This window comes from Nycticebus coucang, chromosome 18 (genome assembly GCF_027406575.1).
Source record: "Nycticebus coucang isolate mNycCou1 chromosome 18, mNycCou1.pri, whole genome shotgun sequence".
In the NCBI taxonomy this organism is placed as follows: domain Eukaryota; kingdom Metazoa; phylum Chordata; class Mammalia; order Primates; family Lorisidae; genus Nycticebus; species Nycticebus coucang.
This window is the reverse complement of record NC_069797.1, coordinates 50,781,966-50,807,689: the sequence shown is the minus strand read 5'-3', so window position 1 is coordinate 50,807,689 and position 25,724 is coordinate 50,781,966. Positions and strand designations below refer to the sequence as shown.

At 37.9% G+C, this 25,724-nt stretch overlaps 1 protein-coding gene across 7 annotated transcripts in view; it reads right to left on the bottom strand.

Moving 5' to 3' along the window:
• Nucleotides 1-25,724, bottom strand: part of SPAG9 (sperm associated antigen 9) — a 156,158-nt gene that overhangs the window by 66,011 nt on the left and 64,423 nt on the right. For 2 of the 7 annotated variants that reach the window (XM_053568398.1, XM_053568400.1), the window contains exons 4-6: nucleotides 21,235-21,329; nucleotides 14,161-14,311; nucleotides 11,661-11,693 (exon numbers count right to left, since the gene is read on the bottom strand). In XM_053568398.1, the coding sequence (XP_053424373.1) occupies nucleotides 11,661-11,693; nucleotides 14,161-14,311; nucleotides 21,235-21,329 (279 nt within the window). Of the gene's footprint in view, nucleotides 1-11,660; nucleotides 11,694-14,160; nucleotides 14,312-20,354; nucleotides 20,764-21,234; nucleotides 21,330-25,724 lie in introns of those variants that run through there. The other 5 variants (XM_053568399.1, XM_053568401.1, XM_053568404.1 and 2 more) reach the window with 3 other exon arrangements.

Here is a 25,724-nt window from a genome sequence, read left to right as displayed (position 1 = left end):
AAAAAACCATGCCTGTGCTTTAAAGCAAGAGATGTAATTCAAAAATAACACACAAATGACCATCAGAGAAATTAAAATCAAAACCACAATGAAATATCACCTTACCCCCATTAAGATGGCTACTATTTTTGAAAAAAAACCTCAAAATAGTGGGGCAGTGGCTCACATCTATAATCCTAGAACTCTAGGAGGCCAAGGCAGGTGAATTGCTTGAGCTCATGAGTTTGAGACCAGCCTGAGCAAAAGTGAGACCCCATCTCTACTAAGAACAGAAAAACTGAAGCAAGAGGATCACTTGAACACAAGTTGGAGGTTGCTGTGAGTTATGACACCATGGTACTCTACCCAGGGCGACAGCTTGAGACTGTCCCCCAAAAAGAAAAAAAATCTCAAAATAGAAAATAAAAATGTAGGTTCGGCGCCTGTGGCTCAAGTGGCTAAGGCGCCAGCCACATACACCTGAGCTGGCAGATTTGAATCCAGTCCAGGCCTGCCAAACAACAATGACAACTACAAAGGAAAAATAGCCGGGTGTTGTGGCAGGCACCTGTAGTCCCAGCTACTTGGGAGGCAGAGGCAGGAGAATTGCTTAAGCCCAGGAGTTGGAGGTTGCTGTGAGCTGTGATGCCACGGCACTCTACCCAGGGCGACAGCTTGAGACTGTCTCAAAAAAAAAAAAAAAAAGAAAAATGTAGGTGAGGATGTAAAGAAATCAATACCCTTGTGTACTGTAGGTACGTAAAATGATGCAACTGGTCTGGACAACAGTAAAGAGGGACCTTAAAAAGTTAAAAATAGAACTACCTGCCCAGTGCAGGGGTTAACACTTGCAATCCTAGCACTCTGGGAGGCTAAAGCAGGAGGACTGCTTGAGGCCAGGAGTTTGAGACCAGCTCAGTCAAGATTGAGACCCTATACTAAAAATAGAAAAATTATGTCTCGGCACTTGTAGCTCACTGGTTAAGATGCTGCCCACATACACCAAGGCAGGAAGGTTCGAACAACTGCAACCAAAAAATAGCTGGGTGTTGTGGTGGGCGCCTGTAGTCCCAGCTACGTGGGAGAAGGCAAGAGAATCACTTAAGTCCAAGAGTTTGAGGTTGCTGTGAGCTGAGAGACACGGAACTCTACCGAGGGCAACCAAGTGAAACTCTGTCTCCAAAAAAAAGAAGAAAGAATATTTCGGTGGGTGTGGTGTCATGCACTTATAGTCCCAGCTACTTGGAAAACTGAGGCAGGAGGACCACTTGTATCCAGGGGTTTGAGGTTGCTGTGAGCTATGATCATACCACTGCACTCTAGTCTGGGTAACCAAGTGAGAATCTGCCTCAAAACAAAAAACAAAAAATTACCACATCATCCAGAAATCTCAGCAATCTAACTTCTGGGTATATATCTAAAAGTGAAAGTAGGGCCTCAAAGATATATTTGTATAGCCCTTTTAATAAAAGCATTATGCACAATAGCCACGAGGCAGAAAAAATCCAAATGTCCACCAACAGGTAAGTAGATAATACATATATAGTGGTGCGTGTGTGTGTGTGTGTGTGTGTGTATGGTGGAATATTATTCAGCCTTAAAAGAGATGGAAATCCTGTTGCGTGCTGTAATATGGATGAACCTTGACGATATTATGCTAAATGAAATAAGCCAATCTCAAAAATTCTGCTTGTATGAGGTATCAAATATGTGAGGTCCAATTTATAGAAACATAAAGTAAAATGGAGGTCACTAGGAGCTGGGGTTAGGGTAGGAAGGGAACTTGTTATTTAATGGGTATAGAGTTCTAGATTTATAATATATAAAGTCCAGATCATCTCTTTTATAATAATATGAACACAACACCACTAAACCACATATTTAAAAATGATTAAGAGAATAAATATGTGTTTTACCACACACACAGAAAATAAGTGTCATTACTTTTAGTTTCACATGAGACACTGTATAAAAGCAATCTGGTCTCTGTGCCATTTTATTTCTGGTTTAGATAGCAAGCTAAAAGCCTACAAGCTGTGCAAAATATTTTCAATTGTTCTATTCATCAAATGCATCATGTACTTAGTGCTATATAGAATATAAATGTCGATGGTGCCTGTGGCTCAATGAGTAGGGCGCTGGCCCCATATACCGGAGGTGGTGGGTTCAAACCCAGCCCCAGCCAAAAAATAAATAAATAAATAAACGAAAAATTTAGAATATAAATGTCATGTGCTATCTGGCATTGCACTATAAATATTTATTTTCTGATAGACTATAAACTATGTTCATAACCACAGAAAATAAATTATCCCATTAAGGACAACCTCCAAGCACTACATATTCCAATATAGTGTTTTCCTGAGTAGCATGCCTAACCTTATTTGAAATAAGTAAAGGGACAAGTAACGCTTGTTGCATAAGTTTATCTGTCTTTTAGACTTGAAGGTTTTAAGCCAATGAAAATAAAAAATAACAAACATGTAACTAGGCCAATATAGAACTCCCCACTATATAACATGCATTAATTTATAATTTATGTTTATAATTTCTCTTTCCCTAAAAGAAATTTCTAAAGTAGCAATACTTAAACTCTTCTGATTTACAATTCTGTGGCATAAAAGAGTCTCAAAATTCTATGTGTACATGTGTTTTTTAAGAGAGTTTCAAATAATTTGATTCCTAAAGGAGTCTGTAACCCAAAAGAAACACTGAAAACCATAACTCTAGACACTGACGTTTAGGCAAAATACACCCATATAACACACAGTATGGTAGGTTTGGGAGAATTCAGATTATTAAAGGAAAGGTATGAATGTCCTAACATTTCGGAAGGAAGAAGACATAGTTTCACTGTCAGTGCTGGAGCACTTCCATGGACCCAAGTTGGCCCCTGACCTAGTGGGCAGGAGAAAGTTTTACTTATTTTTTTTATCCCCAGTGCACAGCACAACAAGTCTGATGAGTAGCAGGCTACTAATGGATGTTGACTGAATAAAGCCTGACTGCAGCTGAAAAAATATATCTTAAACTAGTGAAGCAGTTAAATGACACACTAGGCTGTCTCTGAGGACATCTACATTATTTCTCTTGGTGGAAGGTGTTTGAGCCAAGTAAACCAGTTATCTTACCTTGGGCTAGATAAATGGCAACATTCTGAATTTCCACAGGATTTACTTGTATTTTCTCACCTTCATACCTTCATTTCAAAATGCTTACTTTGGAGTAGGAGTAAATTACAGACTACAGTAAAGCCCTGGCAAACACTGTAGAGGAAATAATTTTCTATTTAAGTGAATAACATCAGCAGTCTCCCCAAAAGAGCAACTGACATCTTGAGACTAGCAGTTGAGCAAGTAAACGAATAGATAATCACGGTTGTTTACTTAATGCATTCTGTTGTGAAATACCATTCTCACCTCCCATTCTATAGCCTTCAGAGGTTCAGGGCTATTGCTAAGCTGGGAGAGGGAAAGATTACAAAAGAGAAAAAATTTTGTATTTGCTAGGTTTCAAAATACTTGTACCTTTGGCTTGTACTCTCTCTCAGGATATAAGATTTATTTATTATCTACTATGTTTAAAATAAGGGTGTGAGGGTTTGGTTTTGCTTTTACTTATGATTACCTCCTTTAGGACTCCAGTTCTCTTTGCTTATAGTATTGAGGGAAAAAAGACTCTCGTTTATTTAAGTGATGTCATGGTTCAGAAGCCACTTACTGATAAGCAGCTCACCACTTAACCTTTTCTTCTACTTATAGGACTTATGCTAGCTACTTTGTTTAACAAACTAATACTCCAGTGTAGCATATCTGGAATATTTACTACACCCTCTTTTCTTTCTCTTTTTTTCTTTTTTTTTTTTTGAGACAGAGTCACAAAGTGTCGCCCTGGGGAGAGTGCCGTGGCATCACAGCTCACAGCAACTTCAAACTCTTGGGCTTAAGCAATTGTCGTGCCTCAGCCTCCCAGGTAGGTGGGACTACAGGTGCCAGCCAGAACGCCTGGCTATTTTTTTGTTGCAGTTGTCATTGTTGTTTTAGGTGGCCTGGACTGGGTTTGAACCCTCCAGCTTTGGTGTTTGAACCCTACCCACTGAGCTACAGCTGCCGCCTACACCCTCTTTTCTTCTTGTATCATTTCTAAAACTGTTAGGTGATACTAATGATTGAAGAATAACCAAGATTCAAATCCTTTTTCATAATAACATCTATTTATTCATATTCTCTATTTCTACCTGTACATTTTCTCTGAGACAAAAGTAGTTCTCTTAAACACAAAGCAAACTCAGTTTTTGAACACTCTTGGTCTAGAAATTCATCAGTCATTTGAAAGGTGTTAGCGCTCAGTTAATACAGTTGCTGCCTCTCAGTTAATTCCCTCAAAAAAAAAAACAAAAAAACACAGATTAGCAAGGCATAAATAATCACTATAGAAACCAGACTGCCTCTTCTTTATTAGATTTTTTTTCTAGCTTTATTGAGTACAACTGGCAAATAAAAATGGTACACAGTTAAGGTAGACAAATTGATGTTTTGATATACGTTGTGACATAATCACCACTATCAAGCCAATTAACATACCTAGCACAGCACATAATCACTGTTTTTCCCCCTTTTCTCGGTGGTAAAAGCACTTAACACTTGTTTACATGATCTTTGATTTTGGATTCTCATCATCTTTAACCCTTAACACTGGTTTTGATCTTTGATTCTGGATTCTCATCATCTTTAACCCTTCTATCTATTCATTTCATTAAAAATGAGGTAGAAAAGTCGGTGGCTTTATGAAAAAGTAGAAAGACTGTCAAGGTACATTGTAAGATGGGGGTGAAAAGCAAGCTCCTGCAGGAAGATATTTATAAAGCCATTTACCTTTAAAAAAATGTTATTTATGTCCATATGTAAACAAAAAGATCCAAAGGATATATCAACTATTATCATGACAGGGGAAGGAGTGAAATTCAGGGTTGGAGAAGCTTTCCATTTTTACTCAATTAATAAAAATCATGGAATTGAATTAACATAAAGAGATGGGGTGTCACTGCATTGGCCAGGCTGGAATGCAGTGGTTATTCACAGCACGATTATAGTGCACCATGGCCTCAAACCCCTGGCTTCAAGCAATCCTCTCCCCTCAGCCTTCCAAGTAGTAATATAACTTCTTAAGAGAAAGCATATTTTATAAAATATTTGGACCTCTGAGCACCTTAACAGCATTGTAGTACATGCCATTGTGCATAACACAGTATTAATAAATATTTTTGAAGGTGAAAAAGGTAATTTTCCTCAACAGAAATATTTGAAACAACTCCTTATTCTAAAAGCATGCTTAGGCTGGAAGCAGTGGCTCATCCTTATAATCCCATCACTCTAGAAGGATGAGGTGAGCAGATTGCTTGAGCTCAGGAGTTTAAGACCAGCCGGAGCAAGAGTGAGACCCCATCTCCACGAAAAATAGAAAAAATAGCTGGGCACTGTTGGCAGGCACCTATAGTCTCAGCTACGTGGGAGGCTGAGGCAAGAAGATTATTCAAGCCCAAGAGTTTGAAGTTGTTGTGAGCTATGATGCCACAGTACTCTACCCAGAACGACAGAGAGAGTCTATCTCCAAAAAAAAAAAAGAAAGAAAGAAAGCATGCTTAAAGAGTAAACATCTGTAGAAGCCACATTCAAAATGTAAGCTTCAAACATGATCATTTTCAAACAGTGTTGTTTATTTAGATGTTTATCAATTTTCGTACATAATTATCTTGGTCAATATACAAAATGATAAATATACTAAAAAGAAAAAAATAAATCTACTACCAAAGAACTATTTCCACTCCCTTTTACCCAATAAAAGAGGGCTTTTTTTGGCAGGAGGTGGGGTAGACAGGTTCTTATTCTGTTGCCCAGGCTAACATGCAACATGTCATCATAGCTCACTGCAACCTCAAATTTCTGGGCTCAACCAAACCTCTTGTCTCAGGTTCCCATCTCTGCAAAGATGACTACCACAACGCCAACCTAATTTAAAAACAAAAAATATGTGGAGACAGGATCTTGCTATGTTATTTAGGCTGGTCTCAAACTCCTGGACTCAAGTGATCCTCTCACCTCAGCCTCCCAAAGTGCTGGGTGTAAGCCACTGTACCTGGCCCCCACGCAAAAGTTTAAAAGGAGAAATAGTAGGGCGGCACCTGTGGCTCAGTGAGTAGGGTGCCACCTCATATAGCGAGGGTGGTGGGTTCAAACTTGGCCCTGGCCAAACTGCAACAAAAGGAGAAATAGTACAAAAAAAATGAAAGAACTAAATCTTTCCCCTTCAAATCTTGTCAATTATGGGTGCTCCTGAAGTTATCAAACAAAGATACATGTGAGGAAGAAAGTTTATAAATAAAAATTGGGGTTACAGAACAAATTCCTTATCCATTGTCACAAGTGAAAGCAACATGACATATTACAACACATCATCCATCTTTTCTTAAAATTTTATTTTTATTTTACCCTACTGTATATACTAACACAAAACCTATAAGGAAGTAATATAGAGTATATAAACTAATGGAAAAACATATAAGAGCATCAAAGAAAAAGAACACCCAGAAGCAATTTTATTCTAAGCAATAAATACACTTAGTGCCCACATTCCCTTTTTTTTGAGACAGAGCCTCAAGCTGTCTCCCTGGGTAGAGTGCTGTGGCATCACAGCTCACAGCAACCTCAAATTCCTGGGTGTAAGCGATTCTCTCGCCTCAGCCTCCCAAGTAGCTGAGACTACAGGCGCCCGCCACGACGCCCGGCTATTTTTTGCTTGTAGTTGTCATTGTTGTTTGGTGGGCCCAGGTTGAATTTGAACCCACCAGCTCAGGTGTATATAGCTGGCGCCTTAGCTGCTTGAGCCACAGGTGCTGAGCCAGTGCCTACATTCTGGTTCCTGAATACCATTCTCCCATAGCAGGGCTCCTGAAGAGTTTTTAGGGCTGCAACAGGGGAAACATAAGAGCATGGAGCATCTCACAGTGCCAATTAAGGAAGAAAGTACTCAAAGAAGACATGGGGCATGTCTATAAAAGCATAGGAGACAGGACAGCGCCTGTGGCTCAAAGGGGTGGGGAGCCGGCCCCATATGCCGGAGGTGGTGGGTTCAAACCCAGCCCCAACCAAAAAAACGCAAATAATAATAAAAATAATAATAATAAATAAATAAATAAATAAGCATAGGAGACCGTGTGAAAGAGCTCCCAATGGCCAAAGCTGGAATAATTGAATTTGAAAAACAAAACAGTAATGAGTCTGGATAGCCCACAGAACAAAATATATATCCACTGAGTCTAAACTGGAATGGAAGGAGGGAAGAGAATAGCTCTCTCTTACAGAAGAATTCCAGTGAATAAATGTAGAAGAATGAAAAACAGAAAATCACTATTAGTAATATTCAATTTATAATTTTGTAGGCAAGATCCACTGAAAGATGTGAAAATCAGTGGATGTTAGTTTCAGGAGAAACAGAATTTTTGCATAGTCTCAAACTATATCCACCAAGACACCAAGATATTTTTTAATTATAAAAGGAAAAATTTTAACCTCATAAGGGAGAGATCTGATACATACCAGCTAAACAAGTGATCAAAGTTAACATTACCCCTAGTAAGAATTTCAACATTATTTGCCCTCTGATATAAGGGTAAGTAGTAAGAAAAGTTGTAGAACTTCTGTTATTTTTTGCCGAAAATGTATAACCTCAATCTAATCATAAGAAATCATCAGAAAAGTTCAAGTGGAAAAACAAAATAACTAACCAGCACTCTTTAAAAGTTTCAAGGTCATGAAAGACAAATGATTGAGGAATTGTCACACATTGGAAAGACTGAGACATATCACAAAATGCAATATGGGATTTTCTGGATTGGATCCCAGAAAAGAAAATAGACATTAGTGGAAAACTGGTGAAACCTGAATACAAGTCTACGGTTTAGCTTAGCATTATACCAATATTAACGTCTTAATTTTGGTAATTGTACTATGGTTAATTAATATTAGGGGATGCTAGGTGAAGAGGATATAGGAATTCTGTACTATTTTTGCAACTTTTATAATAAGTTTAAAATTACTTCAAAAACAGTTTTTAGGCCAGGTGTAGTTCATTGTAGTTGTAATGTTAGCACTTTGGGAGGTGAGGTAGAGGACTGTTTGACCTTAGCGTTCGAGACCAGACTGATCAACACAGAGAGACATTGTCTCTAAAAAAAGTACTCCAAGCTACCTGGGAGGCTGAGGCAGGAGGACTGCTGAATCCCAGGAGTTTAGAGTTTGCAGGCAGTGAGCTACTGCACTCAGTGTCTGACGACACAGTCAGACACTGCCACTAAATAAACAAATAAAAAGTTTTTAAGAACTTAGAGCTTTAACTGTTTTAAAATTTAAAATTACATATGCATTTCAAAATGGGAATCTTTAAATGATAGGCAATACAGAAATGCAGTTCAACTATTATAAAGAGTTAAGCTTGAGAATTCAAGAGAATTTGACCTTGGGAAAACTATAGAACAATTTCAGAATTAACCACAAACGGAGGAGGATGGAAAATTCTTCTCAACAAGAATGCTGGCTCTGTTTAGGTATTTCCTACTCTGTATGCTAAGCACATCCCCTGAAGAATGCAGCACACACTGACCACTGGCTTTACTTACCAAACGACGCTAACAAGAACTTCTCACAGCAGTCCTGCTAAAGTATTTCAAGTCATACAGTTTTAAAAAAATTCTGAAATTTTCACAAAGTAGGTACCTAATTGCTTTTTAGTTAGTTAAAATTGTTTTTCTTAGTTCTAAAAGTCATATTCTACTAATAATCAACTCAGGATGCCCTCCAAAGGAAAAAAAAAAAGTTTTTTGGAGTCTGTATACATATGTGCATGTGTGTTTGTATATGCATTAACCCACAGACTGGGTTTCATGCCATTTTCTAGGCCTTGGTTGGGTATTCACCACATTATTATTTGTAATAGCAAAAGACTAGGAAATATGATGGTGGCCCATCAATGAAGGACTTGAATTGCAGTCCAGATATGTGATTCCTTTCCCCTGCCCATCTTCTAGGATTCTGATGTGTCCATCAATTATGTTTCTTCACTCTCATCTTCACTTTTTCTTTCTATTTAGTTCTCTTCTAAGCATATGAAACAACCCACTCTCTTCCATTCTCAAAGCACTTCTCCCTCCACCCTGCCATTCTCCACCTCCTCCTCAGGTTATACTTCTTCCCTCCTCCCATACTACCTTTTTTAAGTAGTCTGTACTTGTGGCTTCCTTCTTTTATTGGCCCTATAACTCTTGAACAAATTCAGTCCTCATTCTACTCTCTTCTCCATACCATATGACCCTGCTGAAAACTCCTTCCATTCTAGGATTCTCTTGGCCTTTGACTTTCAGAGCTCGAGTCTCTTATGGTCTCCCCTGTCTCCCACTACAATCCCCCATCTTCTCTTCCTCTGCACCTTCTTTCTCCTCCATTCTAACCTCCCCACCCCTTCCCTACATACTCAGATACTGCCTTCCTCACCTGCTCTGCCTGACGCCTAATGGCTTGCACTTCTCTTGGAGGCGGCTCTCATCATGCTATTTAGAATCTGGCACCTCCAAGCCAGGCTGCCCCTCTGCAGAGATGTCCTTCACACTGCTGGGGCTCTGATTTTCTACACCAGGCCATCCCCACATGGATACCCTTTTGCTTGGTTATATGTTATCAACCCTATTCCTGCCCCACCCTGCAGAGCCTAACCTTGCTCTGCTCTCCCTAATGGCTTCAGGACTAAATCATGCAGAAAGGAAAGAGGAAAGGAAGATAAAGCAAAAAGACACCATCTTTTTTTTTTTTTTTTTAAAGACACCATCTTAATAAGCTTTATAGTAGTCTTAATATCTGGTCCGGCAAGTTCTTACACTTCTTGTTGTTCTTCAGGATTGTCTTAGTTACATTTGCCTTTTGTTGTCTAATTCTTTCTTTATTTGCAGCTTGTTCATGAATATAATTCAGTTAACTGAACAGTCTTACTTTAATATTTTGTCAATGCCCAGCCTTAGCACTTTAATAATACTTTTTTTTTTCGAGACAGAGTCTCAGTCTGTCACCCATCATAGAGTGCCATGGCCTCAGCCTAGGTCACAGCAACCTCGGATTCCTGGGCTCAAGTGATCCTCTTGCCTCAGCCTCCCAAGTAGCTGGGACTACAGGCCCTGCCACAACACCCAGCTAATTTTTCTATTTTTAGTAGAGTTCTTACTGTTGCTCAGGCTGGTCCCCAACTCCTGATCTCAAGTAATCCTCCCACCTTGGCCTCTCAGAGTGCCAGGATTACAAGCATGAGAAACTATGTTCAGCTCAGCAATATATTTTTTAACAGAATAATTTTGGTAATTTAACAGAAGGAGTTTCTTTCTTTAAGTCAATTTCACTACAAGTCCCCCAGAAAAAAATTTCTTTTAATGATACAATATAAAACACCTCCAGCCAGGTGCAGTGACACACACCTATAGTCCCAGCTACTTGGGAGGCTGAGATGGGCAACATAGTGGAACCTTGTCACTTGGGGGGGAAAAAAGTAAAATAAATAAATAAATAAAGTTGGAGAATTTAAAGCCAGCAAAAATTCAAAACAAACAAAAAATCCTCCGCTTTCTGCCTTGAACTGATCTCTAAACTCAATTTGAGAAATATCAATAGAGTACCAGGTAAGGCTTTATGTAATCTGAGACATTAGGTCTATCTTGAAAGAATGTATTTCTACTGGTAGTGACCTAAGCAAGGTAAAACATATATGCAGGGAAATAAAAGAAATTGGATGCCGAGGGCTGGATGGAGTTCAGGGAAGGGATCAAGGTTGGCGATTCAGATTTGTGAACTTTAATGTATGAATGCCATTTACAGAGACAGAATTTAACCTACCCTGATTAAGTAAAGAACAGGGCTGAGGTTTAAGCCCTGGGGTACTCTCAACATTGAGAGGTACAAAAGTAGAAAAGAATCCAGCCATGGAGAAGGAGCAAGGAAGAAAACCAGAGGGGTGGGGAAGGTGGTAGCAAACTAAAGGAAGGCATGTTTCAAGAAGCTGAACGTATTCGAGTATGTCAAATGCTGCTGAAAGTAAAGATAAGGACTGAAAACATTCCATTAGATTTGGAAGACTGGCAAACTCGAGAAAAAGGCATGGGTGTGGTAGGTGAGAATGAAAACCTAAAGAGTAGGCTCAGCACCTGTAGCACAGTGGTTACAGCGTTGGCCATAAGCACCGAGGCTGGCGAGTTTGAACCCAGCTTGGGACAGCTAAACAACAACAAAAAAATAGCTGGGCATTGTGGCAGGTACCTGTAGTCCCAGCTACTTGGGAGGCTGAGGCAAGAGAATCGCTTAAGCCCAAGAGTTTGAGGTTGCTGTGAGCTATGATGCCACAGCATCACAAGGTCGACAGAGTGAAACTCTGTCTCAAAAAAAAAAAAGAGAAAGAGAGAGAAAACCACCATTCTTCAAACATGCCAGCGTGTCCCCACCTCAGGGCCTTTACAGTTGCTATCTCATCTTCCTCACCTGCTCCCTCTAGACTTTTCCACGCACCTGCACAGCCCCATATCAGGGTGCAGGTATCTTCTCCAAGGCCCTCCCTCACCACACTAAATTAAGCACCCTTACTCTCTCGCTTACCTTATTTTCCACCAGGGATGACAAAGTGAGACTCTGTCTCAAAAGAAAAAAAAAAATTAAATTAGCCCAACATGGCAGTGCATACTAAGCTAACTGGGAGGGTGAGGTGAGAGGATCATTTGAGGATGCAGGGACCTGGGAGACACCACTGTGCTCTAGCCCTGCCAGTACAGCTCTGGGGTGGGGGTGGGGGGTAGATGAGAGAATTTGTCCTTCTTCCAGGTGCATCATTCCTAGAAAGTCCACTGTATTATTTATAACCTCACTGACTGCGGATCTCTCATAGGGAGAAATCTGCATTATAGCAAAAAGAAGGGCCATAACTTTATGATCACTGGCAAATCTCCTTATCTGCTATTCTTCTGTCACAAAATTTTCTATTGTTCTCTGTTTCCTTGGTTACAACCCATCATGTGATTTTCTCGTAGAACATTTCTCCCTTAATCTTACTGCACAGAAAAGTTGTGCTAGTAAAATTAATGCTAATTATAATTCACACTTTTGATTTTATTCATAATGAAATCAAAACATGCCCTAAAAATAGCTAGGCCCAAAGTTCTCAGGAAAAATGAGAGTTGTAGGGTATTTAAAATTGGAGAGAGTCTAGTTTCAATTTCTATTACACATGGACACCAAGATTAGAAGGCACGGGCCATGACTATGATGTGGCCCCCAAGTGAACCCTAAAAGCCAACACCATAGAGAAATATAATGGTTAAAGACTGGGGCTTAGGTAAATAATAAAATGCTAATGTTCTCATCAGTAGACATACTTTGTAATACTTGACTTTTGCCATTTTATAACATACCACCTCATTCCTGGAAATCCTTCCCTGTGGCCTATCATATTTAGCGGCTCCATGTCCAAATCAAGTAGAGAGGGGTAGGATTTTATTTTAGAAATTCTTTGGGGAGTACTTTCTTTAGTATCTTCAGGGAGGACACAAAAAATTCTTTGCTTAAGTTAATAATCTGCTAATCGGTTTATAACTTGCCAATCAAGTTCTGCCACCGCCTGTCACTGGATTAAATGAGAGAATTATACGTAGTAATAATCTTCTCTTATGGTACACTTTTAGATAGCAATTGAAATATAGTTACTATATGGGATATATTTTTGATGTATTAAAATTATTCCTCATATTTATGTTTTAGGAAAGGGGGCATGACAAGTAGGTAATTGAAAGATGACAAATATTGCAAGATCTATGAAAACTATAGGCACCTAAAAATGCCAGTGTGGCTGTAGGAGTAAAGAATAAGAGAGTTTCCCAGTGGCATCACTATGGATTAATACTGAGCATTACTGGCTTCTAACAAATTGAGCAAGAAAGGAAAAAGGTTAGGTACACCTTTTTTAGTAAGAGAAAAGCTATCAAATATTTATTGACTGTCTACTGTTTTGAGTACATTTCAAAAATCAACAGAACGATCTGAATGCCTCTACTTTCTAGAGCTGAAGGATCATTTATGTTATTCCAAAAGATTCTTTCTAACACATAAAACAAATAATACATTCAACAAACATGTTCTGAGTGCCTACAATCTGCTAAATACTTTTCTAAGTGCTAGGGATATAGTAGAAAATAAAAATCTTGGAATTTATGTTTTTGGTGAAGAGAAACAAACAAGGCAAATATATATGGTAAATGACAGTATTTTAGAAGCCTTGTAAGAGCTATCTTAAAATACTTAGAACATGATAAGTACTATGAAAAAAATAAAAGCAGAAAAGGAAATAAGATACAAATAATTAATTTGTGTTCATTGTAGATGACCTATATGTTTCATGACACATTTTATAACATAACAGAGGCTAAGGAAAGAGGCTCTTTTATAATCAACATTCCCTTAACAAGTATTCCATTTTATAAGATATAGAACATAAAATTTAAATATTTTTTCTATAACATTACCAGGAAATAATTTTTTTAAACTTAATAATTTATCTCCATGCTTAATGTATATTATTGATTACACCTATCATTTATTTGATGACACATTCTTGGTCAAGAATATAATCTATAATGAATTAACACCAACTTCTTTTAGCTAAACATTATATGCACTTTTGTATACTCCTTTTATGAAGTTGTTCTGAGGAAGGAACAGTGTTTAAGTGAAACAATACTAAATTGAGAAGCTTCAGACAGTTAACCAAGGATTTGGGATAATAGGAATTTTCAATTCTAAAAAATATAATTAGGTTCTCTAGTCATGTCACCCTAAATTCATAATACATGGCCTTAATCATATAGAAACTAGTTTTTGTCATTAGCCTATTAATCAAGATGTAATAACACTTCACTTTATTTTCTCATATAACTTGAAACAGAATCGTAAAAAACTAATACTCTTTGGGAAGAGCTCTTTTCCAATTTAAAAAAGATACCAAGTTTATCAACTATTACATTTTATTAGCTTTGGTTGTCTAGTACTTCAATTAGAATAAGAAAACATAATAAAATATAAATAATAATTTCAGCAGAATAAAGTTTACCTTCAGGCTGGTATGAGAACGTGGTTGACTTAATTCCTGAAATTTCCATTGTTCTGATCCAGGGGTCTCTCCTCCTTTCTGAGTGTCAGGAGTAAGCAATCCATCTCCAGCAGGTAATGGGAAAATCCCTAATGATATAGGCCGTTCTTTTCTATTAGGAGAAGTGAGAAAGTAAGCATTTATTTATTCTTTTTGTTATGACTACAAATAACAAGCCTGGACTATCATTAGAAGCAACATCTTAAATAATACTGTCTGCCCTTATGAATAAGTAGACTTATCAAAGAGAAGAACAGCAGTCTAAAGATTTGGCGGGGGGGGGGGGGGAGGATTGTTTATTCATTTTTTTGAAAGGATATCTCTCCTTTTCCATATGTAAATGGAACAGAGAATGGTTTAAGAAGTAAGGGGGGAAAGTACAAATCTGGAATTTAGCTGTTAAAAGTTATTTACAACAATGGGAGGAAAAAAAATAAGTTGTTTCTTATCACAGACTTCTCTGCCAAGTCAAAGCCTAACACTTGCTTACAAGTAAAAACAGAGACACAGCTGATTCACAAGCTGGAGGTTAGAACTTGAGTGAGACACTTACTAAAAACCTAGATGGGCAGTGTCCTACGCACAGCACAAAAGACTAAAGACTCAACAGGAGGAAAGGCTGGATACTCAAGGTTTGGGAGTATAAACACCCCACTTCTGGATCAGGGATCTAGGGAGTTAGATAAACAAAACCTACTTGGAAAAGAATTGGGGATGAAAACCAACAACTGCCTTCTATGGAGGTAAGGCTAGGGATGGAGGGAGGACCAAAGCCAGGAGGATTTCACATCACTAACCTAACCTGGGAAGCTATAAAAAAACATCTACAAGGGTAAACAGATGATTGATAGTAGAATCCACAGGAGGCTTCAAGAGGGCAACAGCCCCTCTCTAGGCATAGGAAGGCAGCCAGGACACCAGGTCCAGGTGGTGACCTCACAAGGACAGCAAGAGTTTTTGCAGCTTAGAGATCACCCACCTACCTGCCCCTATCCAGCTACTCATTCTGCTTAGCGCTGGCGGGTAGAGAGACACTCTCCACCCAGCTACTCATTCTGGTCAGTGCTGGCAGGTGTGAGGCCACTCTCCAGCCCTGACAGCTCTTCTTCTGTGTCTCCTCCCTTGGAGCTCTATCCCTTGAACTCCTTGAACTCTTGACTCCTGAGCTCAGGTAGTTCTCCTACTCAGCCTCCCAAGTCGCTGGGACTACCAGCAAGAGCCACCAGTTTCAATTAATTTTTTTTTTTTTTTTTTTTTTGCAGTTTTTGGCCAGGGCTGGGTTTGAACCCAGCACCTCTAGCATATGGGGCTGGTGCCCTACTCCTTTGAGCCACAGGCGCCGCCCCTCAATTTTTTAAAAAAAATTTTTGCAGAGTCAGGGTCTGGCTATGTTGCCCAGTCTGATTTTGAATTCCTGGGCTCAAGCAATCCTCCTGCCCTGGTACCAGGATTTGCATGAGTCACCTTGCCTGGCCTTATAAACTCAAAGGAGCCTTAAGAAATCAAGTAAGAAAAGTGGTTAAGAAAGGATTTCAGAAAGTTACTGATGAGTTCTTTTACCAGAAAGCAGTCAGTGGTCTGGTCTGATCAGGAAAAGAGCTGAGTTTTTAATCATTCTTAGGTTAGTCCTAGAAGGACTTGCAACCTTTTCCTTTGAAAGTGAGCCCAGAGCGGCGCCTGTGGCTCAGTCGGTGGGGCGCCGGCCCCATATACCAAGGGTGGTGGGTTCAAACCCGGCCCCAGCTGTACTGCAACCAAAAAATAGCTGGGTGTTGTGGCAGGCGCCTGTAGTCCCAGCTACTCGGGAGGCTGAGGCAAGAGAATCGTTTAAGCCCAGGAGTTGGAGGTTGCTGTGAGCTGTGTGATGCCATGGCACTCTACCGAGGGCCATAAAGTGAGACTCTGTCTCTACCAAAAAAGAAAGTGAGCCCAAACCTAGTTTCTACACTTTCCAAATCCTTACACTAATCTCTGGATGTTTACAAAAGTCTCTTTAGGGTATGCCTTTCCTGCCTAGAGGAAAATCAACATATTATCTAAATCAAGGCTACTGATTAAATGGTAGAAAGAATTCAAAAGCTCTATTTTTCTACAGAACCACTACATGAGTTCCTTTCAAACACAGCACATAAGAGAAAACCATTGTCAGTCTTTTCCAAAAACGGAGGCCAAAAACTTCTATGAAAGACTGCTGAATTTCCAATGCTTTGTGGGAAAATTTCAATGAACAAGAGTTACAATTTTAATAATAATAGAATTTCAGGAAGAAATATATCCTTTGTTGATGCACATAAGATTCTCAATCAAAGTGCTTTTAAAGGATGGAAACACGCCTACTACTAGGTCACTACTGTGTTACTAACTCAAAGGTGCAGATACTGGAAAGAAATAAAAAACTAAATGTTTGGTGCCCCAGAACTCATACCTCTACTGCTAAGAATGTAAGTTAGAATAGAAACAATGAGGTTATAAATAAAATTGGGAAAATATTCAGTTTTGCTAAATAAGTCTTTTATTCTGTAACTTCAAAAATTTAGAATACGAAGAAATTTAAGCCACTTTGGAAATCTGTCTTCACTTAACACAAAAGTGTGGGCTCTTCCATTCCTAACAATCAGAAAGGATTAGTAAAACTGCCAGAACATCTTCTTAAAGATCAGCTGAACCAAAAGAGTTAATTGACTGTATTTTATTAATGTTATATACACAAGGAAACAAAATTTAAAAACAGGAATTTCCCTGTCAGAGTTAATTATTCATCACTTCTTCACATTTCAGGTACTTTTTCCTGTGTAATTTGGCAGAAAATTTCAAAAGCAGGTAGGCAGTACAAAAAAGGCTAGATTTTAATACCAAATCTAAGTTTGTGACTGTAAGTTGTCAGAACATCTAAATGACAAAAATTAAACTAGTCAGCTATTCTGTTTACACCTGTTATTCCTAGATGTTGGTCAGCAATAAACTTTTCTTAATTCTTTGGCAAAAAGAGGCATTATTTTTTATTTCCTTAGAGGACAATATTGTACATATTGTGTGTATATACACATTTCTAGGTAACACAGAACCTTTTCTTTCTAGAGAATGACTGACTCAAGGCGGCACCTGTGGCTCAAAGGAATAGGGCGCTGGCCCCACATGCTGGAGGTGGCGGGTTCAAACCCAGCTCCAGCCAAAAACTTAAAAAAAAAAAAAAAAAAAAAGAGAATGACTGACTCTTATTTTAAACTATATCTTTCCTGTTTCTTTGATCCTAAAATGTCCTTTCATCAAATGATGGTGACAGTTATTGGTAGCTGGATTTTTTTCATGTCTGTATTTGACAAAATAAAAAATGTCAATCTGATGTTTACCACCTCATTTGGTGGAATCCTATTTTAGGAACTGAAGATCCAAGAGGTCCAAGAGCTACTAGTTGAGTTTTATTTTCTAACATAACTTAATGACTTAACCAAGAAGTGAGTGGGAATTTAATCAGATCAAGTCTAACAGAAAGCTCTCTAACCCAAAATGCAAAGACAACCAGGAAGATAATATAGCCTTCATGAGAATCCATCACATTGCTAACAGAAATCAAAATATAAACCAGTCATTAGAGTCACCATCCTATATAAGGGATAACATATTCATTTTCACACATATCAAATATCAGAAAGTTGAAAACTACTGGAGGAAGGAATCTCCTATAATCTAAGTTTTACTTTCCAACTTCAGTCAATTAGATTTATAGTCAAAAATAGAAATAGAATTCCCATCTCTTGTATTTTGTATCTTCTCATCTTGTTGTATCAAACATTCAGAAACGGCTCTATAGGGAGGGTGCTTCTATTTACAGACTAACAACTGTCAAGTGAGTCAATGCTGCTCTGGGTTACACTGGTCCAACTCCAAAAAAATAGTATCACTGCATATTCATCTCCTTACTGTACTGACAAATTACCTTAAGAGTAAGGGAGCATTGGGCAAGGACATATAATTAGGCAACTTCATTAGAATCCTGCTTTTGAAAAGAAACCCCAAACGATAAACATTAGTCCTGTTTGGACTAATGTGCATGGTATGGACTAAATATGGACTAAATATGTTGGTATGCATATTTGGTACTCTGTGTATTAAATGCTTCCATAAAACTCAGAGAAGGAAAAAAAAAAAAAGAATGGGATACATGTAGAAAAAATCTTAAGTAGCAGATTTAAACCCCCAAATTGAAATATCTGCTATTATTGTCTATAAAACAAACCTATCATCAATCACCAGAATCCTTGTCATATTTGTTTAATTGCCTTAGTTCTATATATCCATTTTTTAGTTGAATATTTAAATATCAGCTGATGTCTATAATTTTGCAAATACATTTTTGAAAGAGCTTTTTGGCTATATTCACATTTAATACACCAATTAGTAAAATCTACTTTAATTATAAAGAGCAGTAAAAAATATTACATTTGTAGAACACCCACCTTGCAGCAGGTATTGAGCTACACGATTTATTGACATTTTCTCATTTGATCCTTATCAGGGAATAGAGATTATTTTCTCACGTTTCAGAGTAGAAAAAGTTTAGGCACTAGTAATTGGCAGAGTTGCTATTCTAAGCCAGGTCTTCTCAATTCCAAGGCCCATGAGCTTTCCTTCGAACTTCCCACTTGGAATGATCAACTTTTTGATAATTTAATCTTAGTATTAAAGACTTTGATATCTTTTTCAATCAGATCAGCAGCAACCTTGGTGTCAAAGAACTTTTAAGATTAAATCATAAGATATTTATCAGTAAAACAGCTAGAGCTAAAATAGTTCTGCTAAAAATGGGGTATAAGTAACAATGAAAATTGTTTACTTGTGAATTTACCATGTATCTTACAACTATAACTAAATACAAAATAATAATCTCATTTGATTTTTAAAACCACACTACTGAGTAAGTCCCTTCAGGGGAGGAAACTCAGGCAGAAAGATCAGGCCGTATGTGGCAGAGCACTTGCACCTAGCCAGACTCCAAATCCCACTTGCACGGCATGGCACTGCCCTCTCAAATGGAACCTATACCTACCACAGCCCTTGACAATAGTCTTATTTTAACATTCTACATATTCTTGAGTTCAGGTGTTTTTAATTTCTTCAAAGTCCAAATATACATAAATACATATATAAATCTTCTATGTATTAAACTAATATTGAACATGAACTGATCTATGAATAAGGAACATACTGAGGAAATTTACTACTTTAATTCTTCCTAATTAATTTATCTCAATCCACAATTAGGATTTGAATATTGGGAAGGAGGGGGCCAAAAAAAAAAGGATCTGAATATTTTTACAAACATTTAAGTAATAAATAAACACTATTTATTAGATAGTTTTAGTTTGATGAGTTAGAAAACAAAAGAAACCAAAAAGAAGGTGGCTCTTATAGGGTGTAAGTGGAGTGAACAGCAGTGAAGCAATGGAGATTAATAACTACCCCCACAAGCAGGCAAGGATATTTATCACCCAAGACTACAAAGAAAAGAAAGGGAGACATCTGACAAAACAATAGTGAATTAGCTTTGTAAAGCTTTCACAACTTTGATATGTAAATAATGAGGGGAAATGCCTTTTAGAGGATAAAAGGTTTAAATCCTTTAACTTTAACATATATTTTGTTTTAATAGGAAAATATTTAAATTGTCCATTCCCATAAGCTATTATCAAAAATTATAAAAATGATGCTGCTTTAAACCTATACCAATCAATGGATAAGTAAAACAAAATAACCGTGTAGCCTGCATCTAACCGACTGCAAGTCCCAGCATGGAAGCTATTTGCCCCCTGAATGCTCGGGAGCTAAACACAGGGAGTGTAAACTTGGAGCCGGCCTCTACTCTTGCTCTCCTGTTACTCTTTGAACATTCTGCTTAAAACAAGACCATGCTGACCTTGTACTTGTGTGTAAGAACAATATGAAAATCATTTTCTTTGGTCAGTAGTTTCCAAACACAAAGCCATATTCCTAAGTGATGGCCTATAAATTACTATACATAAAAACAGAAACCCTAGCTTCAGGCCATTTTCCATTGTTTCAATCTGCAACAGAAATGGTTACAAAGCTGATCCGTGAAGCTAAAAATTAAAAGAAAACCCAGCTAAACTGGAGCTTCCAAGAAGAGACTGAAGTACCTGAGAATCCTTGGTAGGTTCTGCGTCAGAGCTGGCACACCGGTAGAAATAGAAAAGTGCACAAGCAGCAAAACAGAGAGAGATACTAAGATAGCAGAATTAATGACCACCGCCCCGCCAACAAAGCCAAACACAAACAGCAGCATGCATCCAGGACTCATGGCGCTGTGCTGGCATGGTGAAACACCGGAACCAGGAGGCCTACACGGGGGCCAGAGGGGTATCTTTGTAGTGAGGATCTGTCATTCAGCTGCTGCCACAAAAACAATGCCATCAGCAGCAGCTTTCCACTCCATCCTGCAGCAGCTCCCAAGCGATGACGTCATCCCGCTCTCCCCACCTCATAACCATAGAGCTGCTGCTCCTAGCATTTATGCAGCAACCCAGAGCGACAGCCAGCCTATTAACTATTTTCCCCTTCACTAAGACTTCTGGCTTAGCTTATTGGCTACAATGCCTGGAGATCTACATAATTTATTCACACTCCTACATCAAACAGATGGCCAGCTAACCCTTTCAAACATGCCTGTCGGTAACAAAACGAACGGACTTTAAACCAATTACAAAGGAGAAATGAGAAATGTCAGCATTTCCACAAATTAGAATGTTTTAAACCCAGTGTAGTCTCCACCAAGTATCAGAAAACAATCAAAATACCTCAATATGCTGCTTATTATATAGCATGGGTCACAACGTACTTTTTTAGTAGTGAGAGCTGTTTCTGTTTTTCCACGCTATTCTCTCCTGTAGCACTCTAAGCACAGTAGAGAGCTTTTTGAATCAGCCTAACTATTGTTCTAGGATTAAAGAACAGAGAAAAACAGAAACAAACATTATTTATTTCACTTTTTCTTAAAGCAAAATGTATAACAAAGCTTACCTAATTCTACTATGAGCTGTGGATTCTAGTTGATCACTCCCTGAGAGCTGATGAAGTTTTGTTCTTTCTAAATGTTCCATATAATTGTGAATCATCTGTTTAAAAAAATGCATAAAATTTAAGACTAATACCTGAAACAAAAACATAGTGTTATAACAAGAGAAACATTTCTGTACAATTTTCTTATTTATCATAAATACTCAGTTCCATGTAAAAGAGTATTTAGGAATGAAACTTCTTTAATGGCAAAGGAATATGCAAATATTTACATGTAAGGATGCTGGTGTCCATAAAAGTAGCCAATCTTTTAATTAATAACACAAATTAATAGATAGATAGTGGGGGGAGGTAATAAAAGCTCATTGCTTAAAAATAATAGCATTTGAGAAACTCATTCACTAAAATGGGAAACAACAAAAAAAGTGAAACTTGAGAAGAAACCATATCCTTACATGTTGATCTTTTCCTTTTTAAAGGGAATTAACATAGTACAGGCAATTTTTAATTTATAAATACCACAATGTTTGTTTCTTGTTTCTGTAGATTTAGTCAAAAGAATCCTAAAATATTTTCTCCTTTGACTGTTAATTTATTGGTGCCATTACTTAATACAATCATTATAGTAACAGCAGCAAATTAATAAAAATGAGTAAAACAGAACACTTTGAGTCTTACAAAAAGAATCATATAATAAATAAGCTCAATATGGAAGTAAAAACTTCAAGAATATAAAGTATATGAATCATCAAGAAATTCTAGGGTCCCGTTTGATTCTTTCTTTCTTGTTTATTTATTAAAAGAAATAGGATCTCACTATGTTTCCCAAGCTGTATTTTAAACTGCTGGGCTCAAGCAATCTGAGTAGCTAGGAGTATAGGTGTGCCACCGTGCCTGGCTCCCTATTTGATTCTTGATAATCTATAATTTCACTTCTAAGAAGCCTAAATCTAGAATACCCTGTTTCCCCGAAAATAAGACATCCTCCGAAAATAAGATCTACTTACAGGAAAGATAAGACGTCCCCTGAAAATAAGACCTAGCGCATCTTTGGGAGCACACCTTAAAATAAGACACTGTCTTATTTTCGGGGAAACAGGGTATATGTAAAACAGCATCGAGTTCCAATCATAAAATCAAAAACCTATTCTAGAGATGCTAACATGATATGAATTTTTTTTTTTTTTTTTTTTGTAGAGACAGAGTCTCACTTTATGGCCCTCAGTAGAGTGCCGTGGCCTCACACAGCTCACAACAACCTCCAACTCCTGGGCTTAAGCGATTCTCTTGCCTCAGCCTCCCGAGCAGCTGGGACTACAGGCGCCCGCCACAACGCCCGGCTATTTTTTGGTTGCAGTTTGGCCGGGGCCGGGTTTGAACCCGCCACCCTCGGTATATGGGGCCGGCGCCCTACCAACTGAGCCATAGGAGCCGCCCATGATATGAATTTTTAAAAATGAATTTTATTAACAAGAACTGTTGTGTTAGTATTTTAAAGGATATAAATATTAAGAAGCAAAAAATGACTGGTGTCTTTCCTGGGAATATTACTTGAATTTTTAACATTGTAGCATAAACTGGAGTTGTTAAACTTTATCTGTATTAAGAGGGATTTCAATCCCAATATAACTTAAACTGAAATAAAAGTTTAAGTAAAGATTTTCAATTTAATTTTTAAAAAGCAGGCATTTGCTATGAAAATTTTAGTTAACATGTAGAAAAATTAAGAAGTGTAAATTAGGGCCAGGCACCATGACTCACACACATAATCCTAGCACTCTGGAGGCTGAGGTGGGAAGAATGCTTGAGCTCAGAGTTTAAGCCCGACCAGAACAAGAGTGAGACCCATCTCCACCAAAACCAAAAAAAACTAGCTGGGCGTGGTAGTCCATACCTGTTCCAGCTACTCTGGAGGTGGAGGCAGGAGCATCACTCAGGAGTTTGAGGTTGCAGTGAGCTATGATGATGCCACCACACTCTACCCAGGGCAAAAGAGCAAGTCTCTATCTCAAAAAATAAATAAATAAATATATATATATGTGTGTGTGTGTGTGTAAGTTAAGCTATTATTTACTGCCAAATAAACAAATAGCTGAATTCTAATGCATGAAATAAAATGAATTAATCATAATGTACAAGAAATGCTAATAGGAAAGATGAATATAGAATCACAAAAATACAGTACTTAAACATTTTTAAATATGTATCTTTTCTATGTTACATTTATGGATTTTACTACCATTTAAAGAACAATTTTACAAAAACTGAGCTTTTGTCTCTGTGTTAGCAAGTCATAAATACTGAGTTATATTCCTCTTATATCAGGAAAAACTCAGGAAAAAAATTAAACTGAGACTAATATAAAAAATGATTGTTAGGCCTAATTGATGCCAATTTAAATTTTCACAAGGTTCAGAAAGTCTAAATTGAATTCTTATGTAATAGACAGTCATCAGACAGGATTTGATTTGTTAAAATGGAAAAACCTAAGTTTCTTTAAGTATTCAGATAAAGAAAACAGAAACTTCCCCCAAACTACTTTTATAGTAATTAATTTATATACTCAATATAGAAAAAGAATTACAAATGAAATACAAAGACACAACCAGTCCTCCCCAAAACAGCCCACTCTATAGACTGTGGCTCTATTGTCTTAAATACTTAAATAAAAAAAAGATCACAAATTTAGAAAATGTTGAATTCTCAGCTTTGTCCAAATGACTGATATCAATTGCTGATAGTGTTCTGATCTTCCAAAATGGTCTATATAATGAAACTGGTCCCAACTCAATCAAACTAGCACTTCATAGGAGAGAACAGTATCAACAAAATTGCAGCTGTCCCTTCCTGAGCACCAGCTACACGTCAGCCAGTACATTAACATTAACAGCCTTCTTCCCATTTAATCATTACAATATCATCATTTCATTGATAAATTCTAGCTTGTGGATGTTAAAATAAATTTTCCAAAGCTAACTGGCTAGTTAACGATTAACTTTTCAAACTATCATTAGCTTTGGGGCCAGAACTCAGGTCCTTCTGACTGAGACATCTCAGCAGTTAAGCATTAGAGTACTCAGGCTTTATCTGACCTTTTAGTTAATGAGCTCATTGTCCTTTCTTCCTCACACCCACAAGAAAACCCCACACCCTAAAGCATGTCCCAAAGTCTGACATAATTTGCACCGTATTCTATTAATGTACAAAAACCTAGAAAAATTATACATTAAAGTTTAAATTTTAGTAATAGGGCTTCACAGTTTAACTCTGATTTAAAAGAAAAACGTGAACAGCCAGGTGTGGTGGCTCATGCCTGTAATCCTAGCATTCTGGAAGGCTGAGGAGGGTGGAGTTGGAGACCAGCCTGAGAAAGAGTGACACCCCATCTTTGAAAATAGCCAGGAGGGCGCCTGTAGTCCCAGCTACTCAGAAGGCTGAGGCAAGAGAATCACTTGAGTTCAAAAGTTGAGGTTGCTTCTTCCAAGGGTACATATGAAATTTACTAAATGTAAAATATAAATGTCTCAAAACAGTAACTAAGAAAAATGCTATGAAGGCTATGTTAGCCAGTTTGATGAAAACATTTCAAATTGCATATATATGTAAAAAAAAGTTGAGATTGCTATGGGCTATGACGCCATGGCACTCTATTGAGGGGGACAAAGTAAGACTCTGTCTCCAAAAATAAATAAATAAAAGAAACAAGGGAGGTGGAGGGCAGCACTAGTACTGCTAGATAAAACAGACAGGTGAGGAAGTAAAATGGGGTGTGCTTTAGAGAATCCTTTGGTAGGTCTCCAGGCCCATCCCTCCTAATCTCAGAACTGCAATTCTCAGTTTCCTCAGGTATGCACATTAACTCATACATATTTAGAAGTCAATTCAGCAATTAACAACTGAAGTCCCTCAAGAAGAATCCCAAGGACACAGTGTAGAAAATCTAGGTTAAACTCCAACTCCCCTTCTGGAGGTATCTTCATTGTGGAGGCTGTCAGTCAGTCAGCATTAACTAAGACAATGGTGAAGTTTCAGAGACAAGTGGCACGGTTCCCTTTAATCATTTTGGCTTTGAATCTTTTCACATGCAGCTCCAAAATCGCATATCTATATATCCCACAAAACCACTAATCTTAAAGTTGTTGAGATGCTATAAAGCAAAGAGGCATAAAACAATGTCTCATGAATCTAGCACATGGAACCTCAAAATGTTATTAAAAAGTTCAGGCAATGAATTCAGACAAACCTGGCTTCAAATCCAGTTAGTTAGTAACTACTTTGGGATTTAGGGAAAAAACACTTCACAGTCGTCCCCCCCACCCTCCTTTTTAATGGAGACAGAGTCTCACTATGTTGCATCATAGCTCACAGCAACCTCCCACTCTCACCCTAGCGGCTGAGCTACAGGCGCTGAGACTTTTTTTTTTTTTGAAGCAGAGTCTCGTTATGTTGCCCTCAGTAGAGTACTGTACCATCATAGCTCACAGCAACTTCCA